Raw genomic sequence first — 21,896 nt, 5'->3', positions numbered from 1 at the left:
GTAAGTGCAAACCCTTTCGGACACCATCAAATGAAAGTACCGTTGGAGCACATGCCATTTCCTCTCTTGTATTCAAGGCTAACATTCAAGAGTTCTTATTTAGAAATAGTTGTTGTGTGAAAAATATGTATCAATCCAAATTAAAACATAACATTAATACAAGGAACATCCGTGATATATATATATATATATAATGTAAATTAGCTGAATGGATATACGAAGGATACATAGATGTTATCTAAGATATAGTGCCATTACCTTAATATTAATAAAGTCAAAAGGGTATAATGTTAAAAGTTTTAACTTCTCTACAAGTTAAACAGTGTCCGGTCGGTTAAGGAAATAATATATTCCCGCTTGTCCTGGCTTTCTCAGTATCGTAAGTGCAATCGCGATGGCTCTCCCCGTGTAGTTGAGCTTGTCGTGCACTGCAAGATGCAGCAGGTTATTCCAATCTTTCCTGCGTAGAACGGGCAGCTGCACAATTGTGAGCTCTGGTGTGTGGTTTTTGCTGTGTGTGTTTATCCGACCTACATATTATGTTGAATGACGGTAGTCTAGTCAGGCGTCGACCTCCATGGCAGCGTGGTTAGCGCAGCGCCATACGACACCAGGGGTTCCGGTTCGGACATGGGGGCATGGATGTTTGTGTTGTCTGTCTTGGGAAAAAAAATGATATTGAGAATTGAGTATGAAGTGAGAGAGAAAAATTGACGGGTGAGGCTGCCGATTAGGGTCTTTCTTTTTTTTTAAAAAAAAAAAGGGGGGAAAGAGAAGGAAAAGTCTGCAGGGCGTCTGACTTCAAGGCGGGAGACACGGGTTCGATTCCCGAGCTGGGTGTTCTAAGGTCTGAATTTTCGCGTCCTTGTCCTCGCATAAAGCGACTCTGGAGCTCATCCAGCCTCAAGTCAATCGATAGCAGGGGGCAACCCTGTTGGGTAAAGAAGGCCGGAGCGTGTTGTTGATCACTCATGTGGAAGAAATTCCACCTGAGCAGTCCTTCTGAAATGAATAAACATTTTGCAAATGTTTACAAGTGTTCCCTCGAGACAACAGCAGAATGCAAATATTCCTTGGAGAACTGCTTCCTTACCTGATTCTCAATCAGATTTCCTAGCTTCTCACAGCACAACTACGGCATTGTCACGGACAATATTTTGCTAGCGATAAACGATTTAAAAAAAAAAACACTAGCTTTCGGAACGCCCTTTGACCTCCTTGTATATATCCTACCTTTATTTTATATCTTAAATATTTAAATAGATATACTCGTGGTCACAAAATCCAGGTTAAGTACATTATCCTCAATTGCCTTCGTTATACAGCATTTTTGCCCAAGGTTAAGTTGAACCGACACTGTTGTTGTTGATTTAGTGTTTTTAAGTCCACTTTATGCACAGTAAGGCTAATCGGGACTGGACCTACAGTTTAAAGTGCCTCCACCGGGTATCGAACCCAGGACCCCTTGATTACAAGGCGACGACGCTACCACTGCGCCATCGGGGAGGCCTTGAACCGACACTGTTTAATTGATTGGGTTTATTTTAATTCGTTTTTCTGCTACTTTTGACTAATTGCAAAGATGAGAATCCAGGGTCACACAATGAACACCCATGCCGGGATTCGAAACCAGGGGACACTGTTTGATTGCTTTTAAGTAGAGTAATTAGTCTTTAATTCTTCGTGACAGTATAGACTTTTCTAATTAATCTTATAAAATATTAAAATTTGAGCATCAACATTGCAGGGTATATAAATTACACGGTACTGCTAAATTCGTTGACTGTACAAGTTCGATACAAGATGCAGTTGGAGATGTGTTTATTGTTTACGATAACACTTAGCTTACACATAATCGATGTCTTAAATATTTTTAATATATATTTTTCAGAGCATTTCTTACATATGGATGTGACTTTGACTTCTCTATGTACCCAATAGACATTCAGGTGTGTGCCCTGAATTTGAACATTGGTAAGTAGACATATTTTTTTATAAAAAGATAACGTACAGTATTAGTAACGATTCTTAAAATTAGAAGCGGCGTACCCGTTGGAATGTCACAGGAAGCGAGACTGCAGAGGATCTCCTCACTAGAATTCTCACTGCCTGGGTACGCCAGAACTTTGTGCGACGATGTCATGCCTGCGGGGAACCCGGGGGACGCCACTTTGAACAACTGTTATGAATGTAGCAGCTTGTGAAGCTTGTGCAGGTAATAAAAGTATTACATCTTCATACACTGATTTTCGCCTATAACTTTCGACTAAGTCGTTTCCGGACCAGGGTTCCTTATCTCAAATTGATACATTTGCCCTTCTCCATCATCCCTGAAAGTTTGTATCATCAGCCCGGAAACACCCTGTATATATAAGGAGGTCCTTGCTCCTTTCCAAGACTATATACAGTGCGTCCATTTCGATCTTCAGCCGAGAGATCGGGAGAAGCGTGGCGGGCGGCGCTGGCGGAGATGCCGACATTTGCGGCCTGTAATGCCCGCTTATTTTTATGGACATATGCAGACATTTATATAAATATTGCAAAACGAGCACTAACCTGTGTTATAATTTATCATCTGTAATTCATCCAAGTTCTGCCCTTATATACACAAAAAATACGCTTTAGAAACGATGTTAAGAGCCACAGATAATAAAACATTTTAATCATAGTTTTGACCAGTAACGTCCTGCTTAAGTTTATATCCTTGAAAGAGTTTTGTGCCGATGGGGATCGTTTGGAGGTTTCCAATGTGCAACACTGTATCAAGATTACGCTGCCAGACGAAACCGTTAAAAGTCAATGGTGTTCGTGAGCTACCTTGCAATCCGAAATCTCCGAGCTCGAGTTTTTTGTTCCTTCGCGACAGAGCTGTGAATATAGTGGCGAGCAGATGTAAACCAAGAGCGTGTTAATTTCGTACTGTGCGCAAGAGTGTTATTATTGGTTACTTGCCGTTACTTGTTTGTGTTATTGCAGTGTGTATGTGTGTTGTGTCAGTGAGAGGATTGTAATGCCAGCCGCAAGGTTCACGTTACGAGGGGGGCTGATAAGTTCTCGGCCCGACCCAGAAGGACTTTAGCTACAGGCACAAAAGTTTCAGGCTATTCAACGTATTCTCCCCGAAAGTCTAAACACTTGGCACTTGGTGGATATCAGTTTGTACAACTCTTATAACACAGGTTAGTGCTCGTTTTGCAATATTTATATAAATGTCTGCATATATCCATAAAAATAAGCGGGCATTACAGGCCGCAAATGTCGGCATCTCCGCCAGCGCCGCCCGCCACGCTTCTCCCGATCTCTCGGCTGAAGATCGAAATGGACGCACGGTATATAGTCATAGTCTTGGAAAGGAGCAAGGACCTCCTCGGTGGCGCATGGTAGCATGGTCGCCTTGTAATAAAGGGGTTCGATACCCGGTGGAGGCACATAGTGGTTCGGATCCCACTTTAAACTGTAGGTCCAGTCCTGATTAGCCTTATTGTGCATAAGGTGGACTTAAAATACGAAATCGATAATTGTAAGGTTTTAGAAGAACTAAACATGGCTTTTTATGCATCGTACCATTTTGCTTCTTTTCTTTTTCTTCCTAAGAATTCCATTGAGTATAACACGCTACGAAACCAGAGGTCCAAGGTTCGGACCTCGTACTTTCTCTTCATCTGGCCATGGGCGCCGAAAGGACGACACAAACAGGAAGATTTAGCTGCGGGTGGCTAGAACTTTCTGGGTTAATTATTTTATGGCTCAGAAAAGATATTCCCATGCGTTTCAAATTCCAAGAACAGAATTCTATTGCTTGTCCCTTTTTCGGCGCGGGAATGAATGACATAGAAGTTCTCACATGCATTCAACCCTCCTGCTAATGACCTGCTCTGCAAAGGATGGAAAGGCCACTTTCTGAAAATTCGGAAAAACGTCGAAGCGGAAGCGGTTGGTTTATCTGTTGATTTGGTTGACAATTGATGTCTGTCAGATAGTTTGAAGTAGGGTTTGTGGCCCGAGCGGTGGTTAACTTCTGTAAACACGAGAAGATAGAATCACGAAGTGTTTGTGATCTCGTTTTCCTACATCGCGAGTGAAATGTCGAATGAGAAGCTGCCAGATTGTCCTCCTGTGGAAACAATGGAACAGGATCGACTGATCGACCAAATGTCCAACATATTGACGTTCTAAAAGAGAGTCTGACTACCACACAAGATCCTGGGTTCGATTACTAGAGTGGTTGATCTAAAGTATAATGAAAAATAAACCACGTTTATATTAAGGAAGAAAACTAGGTATATAGCAATTTTTCTTACAGCCGTCTGCATGCTCTATAAGTATTATGTTTCAAAATATGCATATCTTTCTGACTTTCTGTGATTTTTCTTCATTTAGCCTCCACCTGCAAATGCGGAAGCTATTGCTGCTTAGGTGGCAAGGTTGACTAGACATACAAATATAATTAAACCCTAGTCATACAGCGATCTGGTGTGCAGCAGGGAAGAAAAGTTCATTTTCAAAAGGTCTCCGACTTCCCTGAACACGGCGGGCCATAAAACCATTAACTGCATCCTCTGCCAATATATCTGTTTTTGTTCAACAACCAAGAAACAGGGAAATAAGAAAGAAATGCCTTGCTTAGGTTCGTGCTACTGAAAATTGAAGAAGTGTTTCAAACTGCAAGCGAAATTTACTGAAGAATTATTTTGCAATATTTGTCATCCAACAAAGTAAAATTTCCAGCAAATACAGAACAGTTTCCCGGGGCCACGTGGACGTTTGCCGGGGCCAGTGCCTCCCCCCCTAACGACGTCCCTGTGGACAAGACACGAACATATAATTTTCCAATACAGTGTACACTCAGGAGCATATAGATGTTTTTATGGACTTCTTGAAAAATATGCTGAAATTCCTGCAACGTATGCCTATCGTGAAAAATAACCCCACATCGTGTATTGACTCCTAATTTTTACCGTTAACGGGCTTTGAAACAAGAATTATTATAAACTGTAGGGATTTTATAGTGTGTTGTAATGATTCCATAACAACGACTATTCACCCACAATTTTTCTAACGTCCGCTTCTTGAACTGGATCAATATTAAAATGTCCGAATCAAAAGAAGTTAAAAATCCCTTTACATTCACATGCACTTTCAATGAAATCAATGCTAAATCAGACTAGTCTCTGTTTATTCTTAATGAGCTAATATCCTGAATAATCATATCCAATTACATATTCAACCTAATATCTCATGAGACATAATCCTCAGACTTCACAGAAATAATAATAATAATACAAGCATAACATACACTAATGACACAGTACAACAATAATACATACTCACAGCACATGAAATACATAAGTTCACGAGCACACACTCATAAGACAAAATATACAAGATATACATGTAGTAATGCATGTATAAAACTATGTAACCGACAATGTACACCTTGGTCATAATTGGCTAGCAGAAATGAGTCCAAGTAAATTTCTTGTGCATATTATAAATTACATATCAATAAAACAATAAAGTGCAATATAATGCGGGGGAACCGATAAATTTCGTGGAACTGACGTCCTGGTTTATTTTAAAGGTACCAGAACAATAAGTGCATATCTTGAAAGTATTGCTGGTGGAGGCGGGCTTTTTTAAGGGGTCCCCCCCTTTCCATTCTCATTCACTATTTTTTTTTATTGGACACAATTTGGGAGGGTATAAGATTAATAGAAGACAAATCATGGAAGTTATTAACTTTTTAAACAGTTTGGCACCTAATACCATCTCTGCACTCACTCATTTAAACTCAAATATCAATCTGATCTACAATATGTGACCATTTTTACAGAAACTTCTGCTCTTTTCTTTCCAGTTGGGCCTCGAGCGGAAGAAATGGAATTGACGTGGAGTAGAGATAGCGCAGTGAAGCGCCTGGAGTTTGCTCTTCCGCTGTACAATGTTCGTCTCTGCGCCAGTCCAACTTCCAGAATAAGATTAGTAGCTGGAGGTACGATAGTGTATAATATTTCACAAAACCTCTACAGTAATTGCTTTCTCGTCGGGATGAATGTCTTCTTTGAGCATACATGTAATTTTAAAGTGCTGAGTATAATCTGACACTGTCGTGTCGTGCAGTGCAGTCCGCACTACAGAGTGTCTCAACCTTAAAAGTCAGCATGGGTTAAATGGAGCGCGGCGTTGCCAGATCAACAAACTGAGTCGCATCAAGTCGCTGTTAATCGCTAATGATTGCGACAAATTTACTTCCTTAATATCGTATAGGAAATCATCAAAATCTATGTATTTGATCCATTTTGGAAAAAAGAACGATAGTTACCTCAAGATTTGCATGTAAATGTTTATATTTCGACGTAACTATTTAGCATTTTACATTTGCATTAAATGTGTAATACACGACGCAACTATTGTTACTTCTTTCGTGGAATGTTGTATTCTTTACATAAACAGAATTAAATAAATGCAAAAACAAACATTTAGATACATTTTTACGGAAAATAAAGCACATTACACTTCCTACGAACCGGGACACCTGCCTGCAACTGAATTGTAACCTTGGTGGCGCGCAATGAATTTGATACGCGAGACAGCCTCATAAACAAACTACGATTGCGGAATAAATAACGGTGCTGTGGAGTAACAATGCATTCTAAAAGTAACTTCAAACAATGGTCAACATTTCTCTCGCTTGGTCTGCATGTGTATCGCGACAAACCGAAAAGTTTCTCGCTAATCAACTTTTTCGTGTTACGGTCTGATGATTTATACAAAACATCCAATGTGTGTATATATATATATATATATATATATATATATATATATATATATATATATATATATATATATATATATATATAACTCTCCTCGTAAGCAAATTAATTCACTCAGGCGAATAATATCATATCTACAAACATCATAGATCCCGTAGAAAAAAAAATTGGTGAAGTTGTTTAAGCGGTTTGATATTTATGGCTTTTGAAGTATGTACTAGAAAAAATTAAGCGTTTTGCAAAATTGCATAATTATGAAAAATTCAGATCACGTGAATTTATGACAGGTTATATAATGCCGTCAGTAAATAGAGCATAAAAAACGCTACAGGATAATGATTTCACTGTTTGAAATTTTTGACTTTTACAGCTAAAGGTGGTATTATGAACCCCCATTTTGTTTTGTATTTTTTCAAATTTGATTTTTAACTTTTTTGTTCAGATTCTTATGATAACTTTAACTACAACATTTGATACAACTACTGTTAAAATATAAACCAATTTGAGCAACTTTAAGGATATGAAAAAAAATAAAATACAAAACAAGTCATTTTGTGGAAAAAAAAAGTTTTGTGCTGGTAATATGAGCCCCTAGGAAAAAATAATAGAATAACTGGTTTAGAATAGTGTATGACAAATTAAATCATACAATCAACATTTTATTCATTTCAAAACCTTAAAAAAGATATGATGTGAAATACCATAAAAGAGTTTATAACAAGACCATTGAAAAAATCATTACAAGACCCAGTAGCGTACGCAGGATTTCATCAAGGGGGGTGTTATCTCGAAAACTTTCTACAAATTCACATTACCATTGTTTTATTATACTTTAATTAATTAATAATAATAATAAATTAATTAGTAATTCTTATAATTAATTAATTAGTTTAATTACTACTAATGCAGCTGCTATTTATGAAAGAAATAGAACAAAATTACAATTCTTTTGTTTCAAAATAATTGTCTAGTCAACGGTTATTTGTATATGATAAGTGAGACATTTTAAGTGTGAAGAAAATCCATAAAAACAAGCAAATATATTAAATTTATTGAAATAATCGAAATATGAAACTCATTCAAGGAGCCGCGCTGGTCTAGTCTGACAACTTCGTGGGATATCCGGGTTCGATTCCCGGAATTGGTTGGAATTTATCCAGCCTTGTCTCCGCACCCAGCCTATGGGTATCTGAGAGCAACCTTGGGGGATGAAGGCTGCCGGAGCATGGTGCTGATCACATCACCTGCAAAATAGTTCGAGATCAAGAATCTTTTGGGCCCACCACACCACTATGTGTGACTTCATGGCACGGTGCTATATACACGGTGGAATTTACATTACCTTTACCTATGGAACTCACCCAGGGTGATGATGAAGCGCGAGAATACATGTTGCTAAATTCCACTGAGTCTATGTTTTCGTTGTAAAGTAAGTTTATAGACATTCCAACACATTTATCCCTTCTAGGTGATTCACAAAAGACTTCTTCGACATTATTTAATGATGTGGATGTAGACTCAGCATCACTTGAGAGTTCACAAGGGGATGTGAAATCGGTACCGGGAAGAACGTTTACAATAAGGACGAAGCAAGTAATTTTCACAATTCTCGCAAGTCACTGCGCGACTTTTTGCAAAAGAAAATTGCAAAATTGAACTTTGCGGCTGCTTAGATTGTGTTTGGAATGTTGTGTTTTTCTTCATGCTGCATGGGAATAATAATCCAAATTATTATTATTATTATTATTATTATTATTATTATTATTACTGTCGCAGATCTTTGACTGTGATAAATTAGCCATTTTTAATTTTTTCTACACCATTTTCCATAATATTTCAAGAGCTCAAGGGGGGGTTTAAACCCGGTAACCCCCCCCTTGCGTACGCCACTGACAAGACCAATGGAAAGGGTCATTAAGAAACCATTTAAAAGTTTTATTTTGTTTCTTTGTAATGCCTATTTACAAAAGTCGCAAATGTAAATATCCTTTTCGCATCCCTGTGGAGCGTCTTTCATGAGAAGCTCAGACATATTTTTCCTGGGAAAAATGAAGATAGGAGGTACAAAAGTTTCCCTGCACTCATGCAGGAAACTACTGCCACTCACAAGAGAGCCCAGTTCAGCAGAACTTAGAGCTGCCACTTGTCTTTTTCTTCTCAACCCAATGATTCGAGGGATTTTGCTTTGAACGACTGATATTCCTGTCTCGTCGACATTAAATACTCTATCTGCCGGGTAGTTGTGTTTGGCGTACTCAGCTTCCAGGATATCAAAGAAATTGTCGACTGCCTCTTTGTTAAAGCCATTTGCTCTTGAAAACGATGTCGCAGCAGGTTCCAAAAGAGATAAAAGAAACATTGTTATGACGATTCATGAAGTGGTCGAACCAAGCTCTACCAGCTAACCCCTCTTCTGTGAATGGGTGATTAATTCCATTTGTTTCACACAGTTGGTAAGCTACTCTGCGAACAGCTTATCTGGTAAGACCATAGAATTTACTTTCCATGATAAGTAAATACTCGACTAACTCTGTTTCTAGCTCCTCGCCCATTATAGGTTTTCTCCCTAATTTTGTTAAAGCGGCTTCTTCCGGTGGTTTGTCAACTCGAAGAAGTCTTTGAAGAGTAGGTCTTGGAACAAGAAACATTTTTGATGCCAGTTTCAATCCCATATCTTTGTTTCTTACAGCCTGGATCGCCTTAACCATATCTTCAGTATTCCAGTTTTTTCTTTTGGTCTTGTTTTTTGGGCCTAGGACTTCTCGTGGCATCTGAAAAGACAAAGTTGAAACCACTCCTGTAGTGTATATAATATGAGCCCCTTAAAGTTTGGGGGCTCATATACCAAGCACGATGGGGGCTCATTTTACAACCCTCGCCATATTGGAATTGGAACACGCATAACGAATCTTTGTTACTTGCAAAATTACATAGTATCTACACAAACACAATCTTTTAAACATGCTTTATCCAATGCAATAATGCACTCGGATGAGTTTAAATTAATAAGTACTGTAATTAAAAGCAAGACACTTACCTTTCAAAGTTTTTCGGATCGAGGAAACAAAAAGAACACGTTCACTCATAAACTATCAGCTGCAACTGAACAAGAACTCTCTGGCGACAAAAGGCGTTACTAAACTAGCAGTTCAAATCGTCGCCGCCAGGTTGAGCGCGCTCCATGAAAAGATATTGGGGGGGGGGCTCATAATACATGAATGGCTCATACCACCACCTTTACCTCTACATTTTGTAAATTTTGTAACATCTCGCAACGCAACGGTGGTAGAGAAGGACAGACCTTTTGGCAAAACTCATGTATTAGAGAGAGAGAGGGAAGTACTCCATTTACTTCCATACTGACTTTTAAGGTTGAGACACACTATAGCGGAAAATCATTACCCAGACCAACCCCCCCCCCCCCACCCAGCACCTGCCACCTGCTTATCGCGTGGACAAATTCAAACAAGACCTCGAATGTTCACGATTGACTTCGACACAATCAACAGAACAAGGAGTAAGTATTTCGATTCGATGATTTTAACAAGGTGCAAAACATAATGCGCGTTAGTTGAGAGTCATGGTAGACGTCGGATTTTAGATTTTTAATCTATTTTTTTTTTCCTTTACAGGTATGTAAGAAATAATAAGTTATGTCAACGTTTGATTAAAAAACGCAACAACTGATGAAGTTTTAAAGTGTCTAAAATAACATATTTCGCTTGTTAGAACCTATTTTAGGTTTTTGGGCCTAAATCAAGCCTTTTTTAGTTTTTTTTAATATTTTAAAGGTTTTACAGAATTTTTATGTCACACAGAGGCATTTGCTTTGTTTGGTCACGAAAAACATTCAATGACGAACGTGTTTGAAACGTACTCTCTCCATTTCCCTTCCTCCAAGTTCATCGTGATTTTTTAAAGCTCTAAACAAAGCAAAATGTCTGGTGCCACTGTTTCCTGTACAATCCAAAGGGTCTGATATGTGTGGTCTTGCTCACTTTTGCGTCACTTCGGTGCTTTGTGACAAACTAACATTTCAGCATTGAATTTTTCACCACTGACTATGTTCTTGTTGAAAGATTACTTTTAGCATATAAGATGATCCTCACAGACAAAATTGGGGAGATTGACTGTGCATAACATGAAAAAAGATTCTTGCCTGTCTATACGGCAAAGAGTGGATCTTAATAGCAAATTTCCAATGGTAAGTTCTGCCATCGCCGTGTTAGGCAACACAAGATAGTGCGTATTTCAGGATATAGGTGACTATACTTAATCAGCATTTTTCAGGAATTTTGAACTATTTTTAAGTTTTTTTGAACCTACTTCAGCTTTTTTCGGGCCTAACTTAATAGTATTTTAGGACCTATTTTACGATTTTTAGAACCTATTTTAAGGTTTATCGAACCTATTTTAGGATTTTTAGAGCCTATTTTATGAACCGAGGTCTGAGGACATAAAATAAGCTTACTCGCACACACAAACACCTGATGTCGAAGAGCGGTCGTCGGTATCACTGTAAAGTTATATACAGGGCATTCCGTGACTTTCGCTACGAGGCTCGGCGGCAAGCGGCCCGGCGCTGACCACCGGGCCGCTTGCCGCCGAGTCTCATAGCGAATGTGACGGAATGCTCTTATTTACTTGTTACAGGACATCGAAGGTAGAGTCATCATCTTTTACTTGGTGTTACTATCGAATGTAGATTCATTTGCTTTATTTGACTTCGCTTTTGTGCCACTTTTGGCTTGGCTAATTTGTGAAGATTAGGATGAGTGATGAAATTGATGAATGGACACACTCAAACATCCATGCCCAGGCTGGGATTCGAACCCGGGACCCCTGGCGTCGTACCACGATGTGCTAACCACTCCGCCACGGCGGGTGGCTGTCGATTGTAGAGTTGGACGTAATGTGCACATCGCGATTGAAAATAAGGCATCTGAATAATGATCTGTATGAAGATTCTCTATTTACGCAATAGTTATTTATGTCTGAGCCCTACGGTTTGGGATCGTGAGTATTAGTCAGGAATTTGATGATGGTGTGAGTGGGAGGGGTGTTAGAGCACTTAAATGCCATTTCGAAAATTCTTAATGGGAAGAGTGACAATTTTGCACCAGGGATGCATTTATTTCAACAAAATTGTACAAGAGAGTATGAATTTCTACCCACGTTGCAAATGGAAGCGTTTTTTAAAGTTGATTATTGAGCTAGATGTTTGAAAAATGTGATGAATAAGAATTTTCAGAAACTTGTGTATTCCTTATGGAGGAAAAAAAAATCTAATCAAAATGGAAAGTTTCCACTTTTCCGCTGCCAGTCAAATCTGTAATCTGTCCTCTTTTTGGTTCATAAGCTGGCCCCCGTGGCGGAGTGCTTAGCACTTCGCGCTACGACGTTAGGGGTCTCGGGTTCGAATCCCGGCCTGGGCGTGGATGTTTGTGAGTGTCCATTCATCAATTTCATCATGTCATCACTCATCTCCATCTTCTCAAATTAGCCAAAGGTGGCACAAAATACGAAGTAAAATAAAGCAAATCAAATAAATTTTCGTTCATATGTTTTTCTGTGCCATCCGAAGTTTGAAATTCCAAAGAGAACAAGTCAAATAATACTCTCATAAGTATAATGATAAGTTTTCTCTTCCTCCTACGACCATCCTGCGCACAGACCTTTCTTTGCCCAACAGTTTAGGGTCCTCGCGTCTGGCTGGACACAAACTTTTCCTCCTGCTCTTAAAGTCCACATTTCAAAGTTTTCAGATAACACCGATAAGACATTATAATAAAACCTAAATTAAAATTTACATTAGTTTAAGTTAGTATTAATAGTATATTTTATGACGACTAACGCAAAAGTTATTGTGGTAAATTTTAAATGCAGGATGTGAGGCAGGGAAGAGAGGACTCGAAAACGTCTGATTGCTTGATTTCGTTTATTTTACTTGGCTTTTCTGCCACTTTGGCTAATCCCATAGATGAGGATGAATTATGATATGATCAAATTCATGAAGGAGAATCACAAATAACACCCATGGCCAGTCAGGATTCGAGCCTGAAACCCCTAGCGTAGCTAACCACTCCTCCATGGAGGTCTACAGGAAAAAGTGTGGGAAGAGTACATTGTTAAAGCACGGACATTTTTTGTCTGAGATCTCGCAATATAACTGTGTGCGCTACGATGAGAAAGGTCTCTCCGTTTGAGTAGTGGTAACGTCGTAATCAAAGGATCACTGGTTAGGTTCACAGTGGAGCCACATAGTAGTTCGAATTTCATTTTAAACTGTAGGTCCAGTCCTGAATAGTGCACCTAAAACAAGAACTCAACGACGATGAGGGAGAGAGAAGCAGTATAAATACATTAAGCATAAACGAAAAAAACATCTTTGAAGTTACGTTTCTCTGCTTCTCATTCGACGTAGAGACATGAAAGGAATATATGTCGACATATCAGTTCTATGATGCATGAAGAAGATAATGCCCCCTTTTTATGTCGACAGTAAAAATATCTTTCCATTCTCATCTATAGTGATCGCAGGCTCAACTGTCGCCTGACCTACTATTTGTTTCATAACTCTCTCTATCTGTTCACCAATTGTCTGCGAGGGTTGTGTGCCTCGATGAGTGTCAACATCCTCGGTTGCGAAGTAAGAGCTGTAGGAGTTACATCGCTCTACCGTTACAATGTTGCCAAACGTACGTTTGTTTTTGTCAATTTGTTTTCTATTGGCCCGTTTGTACCGTGTTCGGGTGTTTTGTGTACTGTTGTGTATCTTTTATCCAGTACCGGCGCTGGCCAACTCCCCCCCCCCCGTTTTGCAGTATGTTTGGCACACCCTGTATCCGACGCTCATTTGTTTCGTCCCACCAGGAACTTTCGGTGCCTCGCGACTCGAAAATGTCTGATTCGTTGTTTCCCAGCCACCAGCTAGAAATGCGGTCGGTATAGAAATTCAATTGTAATTTAGATTGCGTTGACTAGAGTATCATAATTCCAGGGAGAATTCATCACTGGAAGAATTATAGTACACAGTGTTTGGGTTTGTGTTTCTTCCAGGCACAAAGAGATCGTCGTTTCTTCGTTTCTACCTGGTTCTGAATCGTCTGGTGAAGAGGCACATCCTTCAGAGCTACCTGCCCAGCACAATCTTCGTCATCGTGTCTTGGGGGAGCTTCCTGGTGCCACCGGAAGTGGTCCCCGGCCGAATGGTGCTGCTCGTCACCACGCTTCTCTCCTTGATCACACTGTTTGCGTCCAGCAGGTAGAAATTTCAATTTGGCAACATGTACATGTATTGTATCCAGGGTGCGAAATCATTGAACATTGATGGGGGGAGGAATATTTTGATTTGTACACACAATATAATTATATGTCGAAATATTAATTAATTTAGTCTTATATATAAAGAAAGGAGTAAAATCATAAAGTAACAGCAAAAAAAATACGGATATATATATTTATTTATTTATTTAAGTATTGAATTATTCTGCTGAAAAACAGCATACAAGCCTTATACACCACTTTATTCCAATAGATAAATGACATATACACAGTCCACATAATAAAAAATAAATAAGTATATTACATGATAAAACATACGAACAAGACTAATTTTTGTTGAAATAAAATAATACAAATTAAAAAATTACGATGCAATCACTTGCACTAAAACACACGTTAGTAGTAAAATTACTTATTATTTTAATCAAATTTTACATGAAATTGGAACCTAATATAATTGCTAAAAAAAATTGTACCAGTATTGTGTCCGGTGTCTCCAAATTTTCCTCTAGCCGGTCCCCGTGGCGGAGTGGTTAGCACATCGCGCCACGACGTCAGGGGTCCTGGGTTCAAATCCTGGCCTGGGCATGGATGTTTGTTAGTGTCCAGGCCAGGATTCGAAGTAAAATAAAGTAAATCAAATAAAAAAAAATCAAACCAAATTTTCGTAAAGTTTTGGCATTATTCATCGAATTTCTCTATTCGCTTAACGTTTGGTCCAAATTTACATATCAAAAGGGAAAATTTTCCTTCGTGTGTCTAAGTGAGACAAAAAAGGTGTTTTATTATTTAGAGTCAATAGTCCGTATCAAATGTGCGAAGTAGAATATTACTTTTCGTACTGAAACTGCACCGGAACAGAAAATCAAGCACCCTGATCCTTTATTACCCGAGATCAGGATATTTCAGGATCCGGAAATCACTATTTTGAATTCCTTTTCAGGAGCGAGATTCCCCCATCCCTGGAGATCAACTGTACAGAAACCTGGCTACTGTTCTGCATCATCTACGTATTCCTGGCGCTCTGCCAGTACGCCTTCATCCTGTACCTGGGGCGGACGGCGCCTGCCCCCACGAACAGGAGCTCGGATTACTTGATAGTCGGTCCTCTGTACGAGCGACCTGTCCCCAGTAAGGTAAGTTCAGTATGACTAGCGTACGCAGGATTTGTTTTTATCCTTTCGGCTGAAATTGTAAAAGAGAATATCACATAGTTGCGTTCAAGAAGGAGTCGAGATACACAATAAAATAGTAGAGCGTCGATTATCCGAAGTAATTGGGGGACATGGGTGTTCGGAAAACTGGTTTGTTCGGATAATCGAACTGTACATGTTTATTTGCCAAAAAGAAGTACTGTACAGTAAATTTATTCATAAAAACAGGCATCTCTTTAAGTATGTATTACAAAGTAACGTACAAAGGCAACTTTAGTAGGAATATATAGTATGTGGTACAGTTTATTAAACAAAAATATGTACATATTACATACGCATTTTGCATGAACAATACACACAGTACACAAAATTAACGTTTAAAAAAATCCTTTATTTTGGTCTGTCTAAGCAAGCCTACACGCTTACGAGCAGCTAAGTCACGTACTTTTTTCATTACAGATATCTGAAAGTGAGCGAGTACACAGTTCGGTTAAGCGGTCGTTCGGTTGACCGACGTTCGGATAATCGACGCTCTACTGTATTTCCAAATTACTATTTTTAACCTTAGTTGTAATAGTTGTTCAAAGGAAAAAATGTTAATGGAGAACCTTTTAGGGGGGGGGATTACGTTTACCATATTTTCCTGAATGCTTTACTGGTTTCATTTGAAAAAAAATATTTCTCGCAAAATTTCAAAATTTTGATTCTCTCAATGCTTCAGTATTTTTGGTGAATTGCTGCATTCTGAAACGTGCGAGTCGAGCGAGAGAAACGTCATTGTTTACTAGGATAAAATGTTTAAGGTATATTGTACGTATATAGCGAGAGTAATATAAAACTGAATGATCATGTAGCAAAACTGACGCCTTGTTCCATCATTTATTTGTTTCATTAAAATAAATACATATATGAAGACTTTATATTATGTAAGGGAAATATAAATAAAACTCATGTAAGCTTTTATTTATTTATTTTATTACAATTAATAATTGATTGTATTAAGTTTACAATTTGTAATTTGTTTGCAAGACAATTTCTAGCAGAAAGTAAGTTTAAAGTAACTTAGTTACTTTTCAAGTACCAGTAACTGTAACTGAGTTACTTTCAAAATGAATAACTATAACTCTCACTTACTTTTTGAACTAAGGAACTGTAAATTTAACTCTGTTACAGTTAAAAAGTAATTTTCCGAAATTTCAGTCCAATAAATTATATATTATATATTATACAGGGTGGCTCAATAACTCACTTAACACCCCCAGTACAACGCCACTGCGGCATGGAACGTGAATATGGCGATGACCAATCGTTGCCTGGCCAAGGGGGAACCATTTTGACGTCACCCGCATGGTCGGCAGCCATCTTGATGTCCGCCATCTTGAATTCAACTTCAGAAATTTAAATGGGAAGAGGGTCGTGCGACATATCAAAATGGGCTAGAATTTCACCAGGAAAATAACTGTGACATTTGTTTTCACCTAACTTTAAATTTAAGGGCGATTTCCGAATGGGAGAGTGACACGTCCTTTTCTATTTGCTTAAATGTTTATTGTTCAAATAATCGTTAGTATGTGATTATGTGGTATTTATTGTTAGACCAATCACTGAAAATGTCCGGATATTGACTTACCGGTATGTACATATCTTGTAGTATTGGTTGGCATGGGAATTACGATTGTGTTTTGTCTTTACATAAAAGTTTAAAAGAGTGATGATGTGAATTGATCGTGTCAAGAGTAGCATATTTCCTTTTTCACTGATCTGAACGAAAATGCCACTAACACGTGAGGAACGGATTGCCATCATATTGATGTCAGGGGAGAGAAGTACGCGTGACATTGCCGCAGACTTCAATAACCGCAATCCTGCAAGACAACCGGTGTCACATGTGGCCGTCAGCCAGTTACTGGCAAAGTTCCAAGATACTGGATCTGTGGATGACAAGCCGCGACATGGACGTCCGAAAACAGCCACGGATGAGGGTACTGCTGTAGCGGTGTTGGCATCATTTGCAAAGTCCCCAACCCGTAGCACACGGAGACTGGCGCTGGAAAGCGGTGTCAGCAGGGGTTCAATTCAAAGGATTGTACGTGACCACCACTGGCATCCGTATAAGATACAGCTGCAGCAGCACCTTAGTGAGGACGATCCAGACAGGCGTTTGCAGTTTTGTGAGTGGGCTATAGCACAAATGCAACGTGAGCCTGCCGTCGGTAGCAAGATTCTGTTCAGTGATGAGGCTAATTTTTATGTATCTGGAGAGGGGAATAAACAAAATCTGCGGTACTGGTCACCCGAAAATCCACATTGGACAGATCCCAGCAAGGTGACGGGAGGCGGGAAGCTAATGGTGTGGTGTGGTACTTGGGGTTCCCGACTTGTTGGTCCATTTTTCATTGAGGACAACTTAAATGCAGTGGGCTACTTGCTTCTGCTACGGGAGCAGATCTTACCATCCTTACTGTCCGAGGATGGGAGCTATCCTGAATGGTTCCAGCAAGATGGTACTCCACCGCACTATGGGTTGATAGTCCGTCAGTACCTGGATCAACAATTCCCTCACCACTGGATTGGTCGCCGAGGGACTGTGGGAATGGCCTGCACGCTCACCTGACCTGACACCATTGGACTTTTACCTCTGGGGACACCTGAAAGCCATGGTGTATGCTACGAAAATCAGGAATCTGGCCCACTTGCGCACACGCATTGTGGATGCCTGTACTGCAATAACTCCTGAGGTTCTTCAGAATGTGGTAAGGTCATGGGAGAGACGATTACACGTGTGTGTTGCGCAAGAGGGACGTCATATTGAGCATGTGTTATAATTTTGTGGTATTGTTAACTCTGCAACAATTAAAGTTAGGTGAAAACAAACGTCACAGTTGTTTTCCTGGTGAAATTATAGCCCATTTTGATATGTCGTACGACCCCCTTCCCATTTAAATTTCTGAAGTTCAATTCAAGATGGCGGACATCAAGGTGGCTGCCGACCATGCGGGTGACGTCAGTGTGGTTCCCCCTTGGCCAGGCAACGATTGGTCATCGCCATTTTCACGTTCCATGCCGCAGTGGCCTTGTACTGGGGGTGTTAAGTGACTTATTGAGCCATAACTTTGTGGTATTGTTAACTCTGCAACAATTAAAGTTAGGTGAAAACAAATGTCACAGTTGTTTTCCTGGTGAAATTCTAGCCCATTTTGATATGTCGCACGACTCCCTTCCCATTTAAATTTCTGAAGTTGAATTCAAGATGGCGGACATCAAGATGGCTGCCGACCATGCGGGTGACGTCAATGTGGTTCCCTCTTGGCCTGATAACGATTGGTCATCGCCATTTTCACGTCCCATGCCGCAGTGGCCTTGTACTGGGGGTGTTAAGTGACTTATTGAGCCACCCTGTATATAGTTTCTGAGTAATCGTTACATAGTGATTAGGTTCAATTATTTACTAAAGGAGATATATAGATGTGGAATGTGGATATCGCGTCATGTTAAGAATACAGGGTTGCAAAACTCTTTGTAGTTTGACTAGTTTCGAGAATATCGCAACCTAAAAACAATAATCGATTGATGTTAGATTAGTTTACTGCATAGACAAGCGAAGTGGAGAAGGGATATAATATAAATATACATCGCTTTAAATTAGCATTTGTTTGGTTCTCAATTTGAGAAAATTTCAAATCATCATGTTTGCTAGTTTCCGGAGATATCAGCAGACCACTTGAGATTCATTGTTCTCTTTCATGGCCAGACGTTGAGCTGCCATTTGGTAAATCAATCCATCAAAATTTTTCTTTATAGGTCTGGTAGTTTCTGAGATACTGGTTGGACGAACATGCTTTTTTCAACTTACTGATTAGTACCTTAAACAATTCCTCAACCATACCTGCAGGAAACTGGTATCTGGAAAGTTCAGTGGCGTAGCATGGGCATTTTGGGTGGGAACGCCAAGTCCGAAGGAAGGGTCGGCCCTTTCTTGCTTAATTTTGTACTTATGGTATTAGTCGCCATGGGTATTGTTTATTTGAACTCTGGTGTTTTAAACCTTTCGGTATGATGCAAATCATTACAAAACCTACCTGAATCACAAGCACCTGCACAACAGTAGACGTCATTGTTGTGGATGATTCAACTACTGATTGATTTGGTTTATTTTACTTCGCTTTCCTACCACTTTAGGTTAATCGCGAATACGAATATGAGTGGTGATATTGATGAAGGGACACTCACAAACAACACCAGTTCTCACGCCGTCATTCGAATCAGGGGCCTCTGTCGTCTTGGCGCGCTGTGCAAAACACTCTGACACGGAGGTGGGTGGATGATCCAACTATCGTACGCTCTACTAACGTAACAGTGCCGATTAGTAATTCAGACCACTGTTTATTACATCTTGAGAATGCTGATGAACATTTTAAAATAATTTTGTCCAGAGACCATTCGATGTTAAGAGTTTTCAAATGAATGCTAAACATTTCCATTGACACAATATTAAGCAGTTAGATAATAACGAAATAATAATAATAATTTAAAAAATAACGGTTTTGCTGAACTTCTACCACGAGGACTTCACCAACTTATTTGACCAAAAACTGTGTTGATCTTTTAGTTTTTAATGCACATCGCTGTTCTTGCGATAAATATACAATGCAGTGGTCATTAAGAAGTGGTATATTTGAGTTTGGTAAAGTTACGCCAGCCAATATTGCGTTTTGTAGCATCACATAGCACGAGTGGCACGAGCGCGAAGAACCGGGTAGGAATTCTACCACTGTCGTCTGCTTCAGAAGGCAGGAAGGAGGAAGGGTCACATGAACCAATCACGTAGCGTAGCCCTCTGCTCCGTACGCTGGCGTACGAGAGAGCATTTGCGCGCGTGTTGTACGTACAGATCCAAGCTTTCCCTCCACAAAGGCAGCAAAGCATATAGGGTCCTTTACGCCGAACCTGCCCGGCGTCCGGCCAGGAAAGGGATTGAAAAAAAAATGCTAGAACGAGTGTTGTTAGTGGAGCGTTGCAAGCGGATCGCGAATTATAGCTATTAAAATGCCATGAAGGTCAAACATATATGAAATTAGTCAAGTTTTACTTTATATTTACAGCATTTACGCATCTTTTAAATTTTAAATCGGGGAACGCTGGGCATACGGGCGTACTATAACGCTACGCCACTGGGAAAGTTATACTTAAAGTATCGAAGTTAGTTACTTTACTCAAAAATTAACTCGGTTATTGAAACAATTACTTATTTTGAAACGTAACTGACTTGACTTGCAGTTATTTTACTCTAGAGAAGATGTGACTCGTATAACACGTTTCGTGCATGAAGCTCTGCAAGCGAGCTGATGTTTTTTTTTCAACTGAGGGAAATCTAATATTAAAAATTAGTTTGATTAAATTATAAATAATCTCGTATAAAATATGGAAATATGAAAAGAGAAAGAGGCAAGAATTTCGACGTAACTTAAAATTTCCTTCCATAAGAAAACATAAGGAAAGAACTGTTTATTTCTTTAACAGTTACTTAACAAAAGTAGTTAGTTATATTAGTTGCACTTACTTATATAAAGCAGGGCTAACCGTGCTGCACTTACACGTTGCTCCTTATACAACCACAGAAAAGCCGACACTTATTTCACTTTAATCAGTATATTGAATAAGGTTCATTAATTAACTAATAAAATTACTAAGAATAAGTTTAGTGTTTCTCTAAAATATGTCTCCTTATAAGAGAAAAATGCAAACTATTTGGAATATAGTGAAAGAAAAACTAAGATGTCGGGAAGGGGGTAATTGTGACAAATCCGTTAATCGGACCGTGTTTCTTTTTTCCTTTATCGATCTTTCCGTTTTTCCTAATATATTCTAGTTCTTCCTTCCAGGTGTTGTCTGAGAAGGAGAAAAAGAGCGGAAAGAATTCATCGAGAATGAAGAGATTCCTCTTGTCACTGAAGAAGTTATGCCGAAATCCAGACAAGGACCACTGGAGTATCCAGGATCGAATCGCCTTGGTCGTTTTCCCCCTGAGTTTCATCACAGCCGCGGCCCTCTACGGATACTTTGTCAACAGGAATCTGTACGAAAAGAATCGGGGAAAGTTGGACGAAGTGGAAGAATGCTTTGCGTCGTACGAGAAATAAGAAACGTCCGTGCTCAAACGCGCTGAAGAAAGGAAATGACGTTCAACCAACTAGACGGAAAGCTGTGTTCAAGTTCAGAATAGTCAACAAATGCCTGTCTGCTGCTTTAAACGGTCATTTGATTAGTTAGCACGCACCACGTGACCATACACCACACATACACCGGTCCAGAAGGTAGTGCGACACCAAATACACTTCCTGAATCCAAATAAACGAACTACTATCCGTGACAAAATTATTGAGACCTCTGTTTACGTGCTTGTAAAATTGTACTCCGTGGGAGGGAAAAAGTCAAATATACCTCATTGGAAAGCTACAAGTGTCTACTTTTAGAAAAAAGTAAAACATTGATTTTAGCTCTGTCTGTTCTCTATTCAAACAAAAATGTTCGTAAAAGTGTAGTTTTTTCGTGTGTGTTTTATGTAAGTCGAATTCAATCGTGTCTAGCTTCCTGAAAACCAGTCGTAAAAATATGAAATTTCTTGTGATTGAAGCTTGTTTATGTGTAAATATCTCTGCCATATATATTGTTGCTATCATTTGTG

At 39.3% G+C, this 21,896-nt stretch overlaps 1 protein-coding gene across 1 annotated transcript in view; it reads left to right on the top strand.

Annotated features, from left to right (window-relative positions):
- The window catches only part of LOC145998623 (glutamate-gated chloride channel alpha-like), a 48,250-nt gene extending 26,620 nt beyond the window's left edge, over positions 1 to 21,630 (top strand). Inside the window, exons 5-9 of the mRNA XM_083135080.1 lie at positions 1,892 to 1,974; positions 5,858 to 5,992; positions 13,833 to 14,037; positions 15,001 to 15,193; positions 21,094 to 21,630. Coding sequence (XP_082991206.1) covers positions 1,892 to 1,974; positions 5,858 to 5,992; positions 13,833 to 14,037; positions 15,001 to 15,193; positions 21,094 to 21,351 — 874 coding nt within the window. The 3' untranslated portion in view covers positions 21,352 to 21,630. The remainder of the gene's footprint in view (positions 1 to 1,891; positions 1,975 to 5,857; positions 5,993 to 13,832; positions 14,038 to 15,000; positions 15,194 to 21,093) is intronic.
- The last annotated feature ends 266 nt before the right edge of the window (positions 21,631 to 21,896 follow it).

This window comes from Lepisma saccharinum, chromosome 14, assembly GCF_977018435.1.
Source record: "Lepisma saccharinum chromosome 14, izLepSacc3.1, whole genome shotgun sequence".
NCBI classification, from domain to species: domain Eukaryota; kingdom Metazoa; phylum Arthropoda; class Insecta; order Zygentoma; family Lepismatidae; genus Lepisma; species Lepisma saccharinum.
The sequence above is the reverse complement of the archived record's forward strand: the minus strand, read 5'-3'. Positions and strand labels throughout refer to the sequence as shown.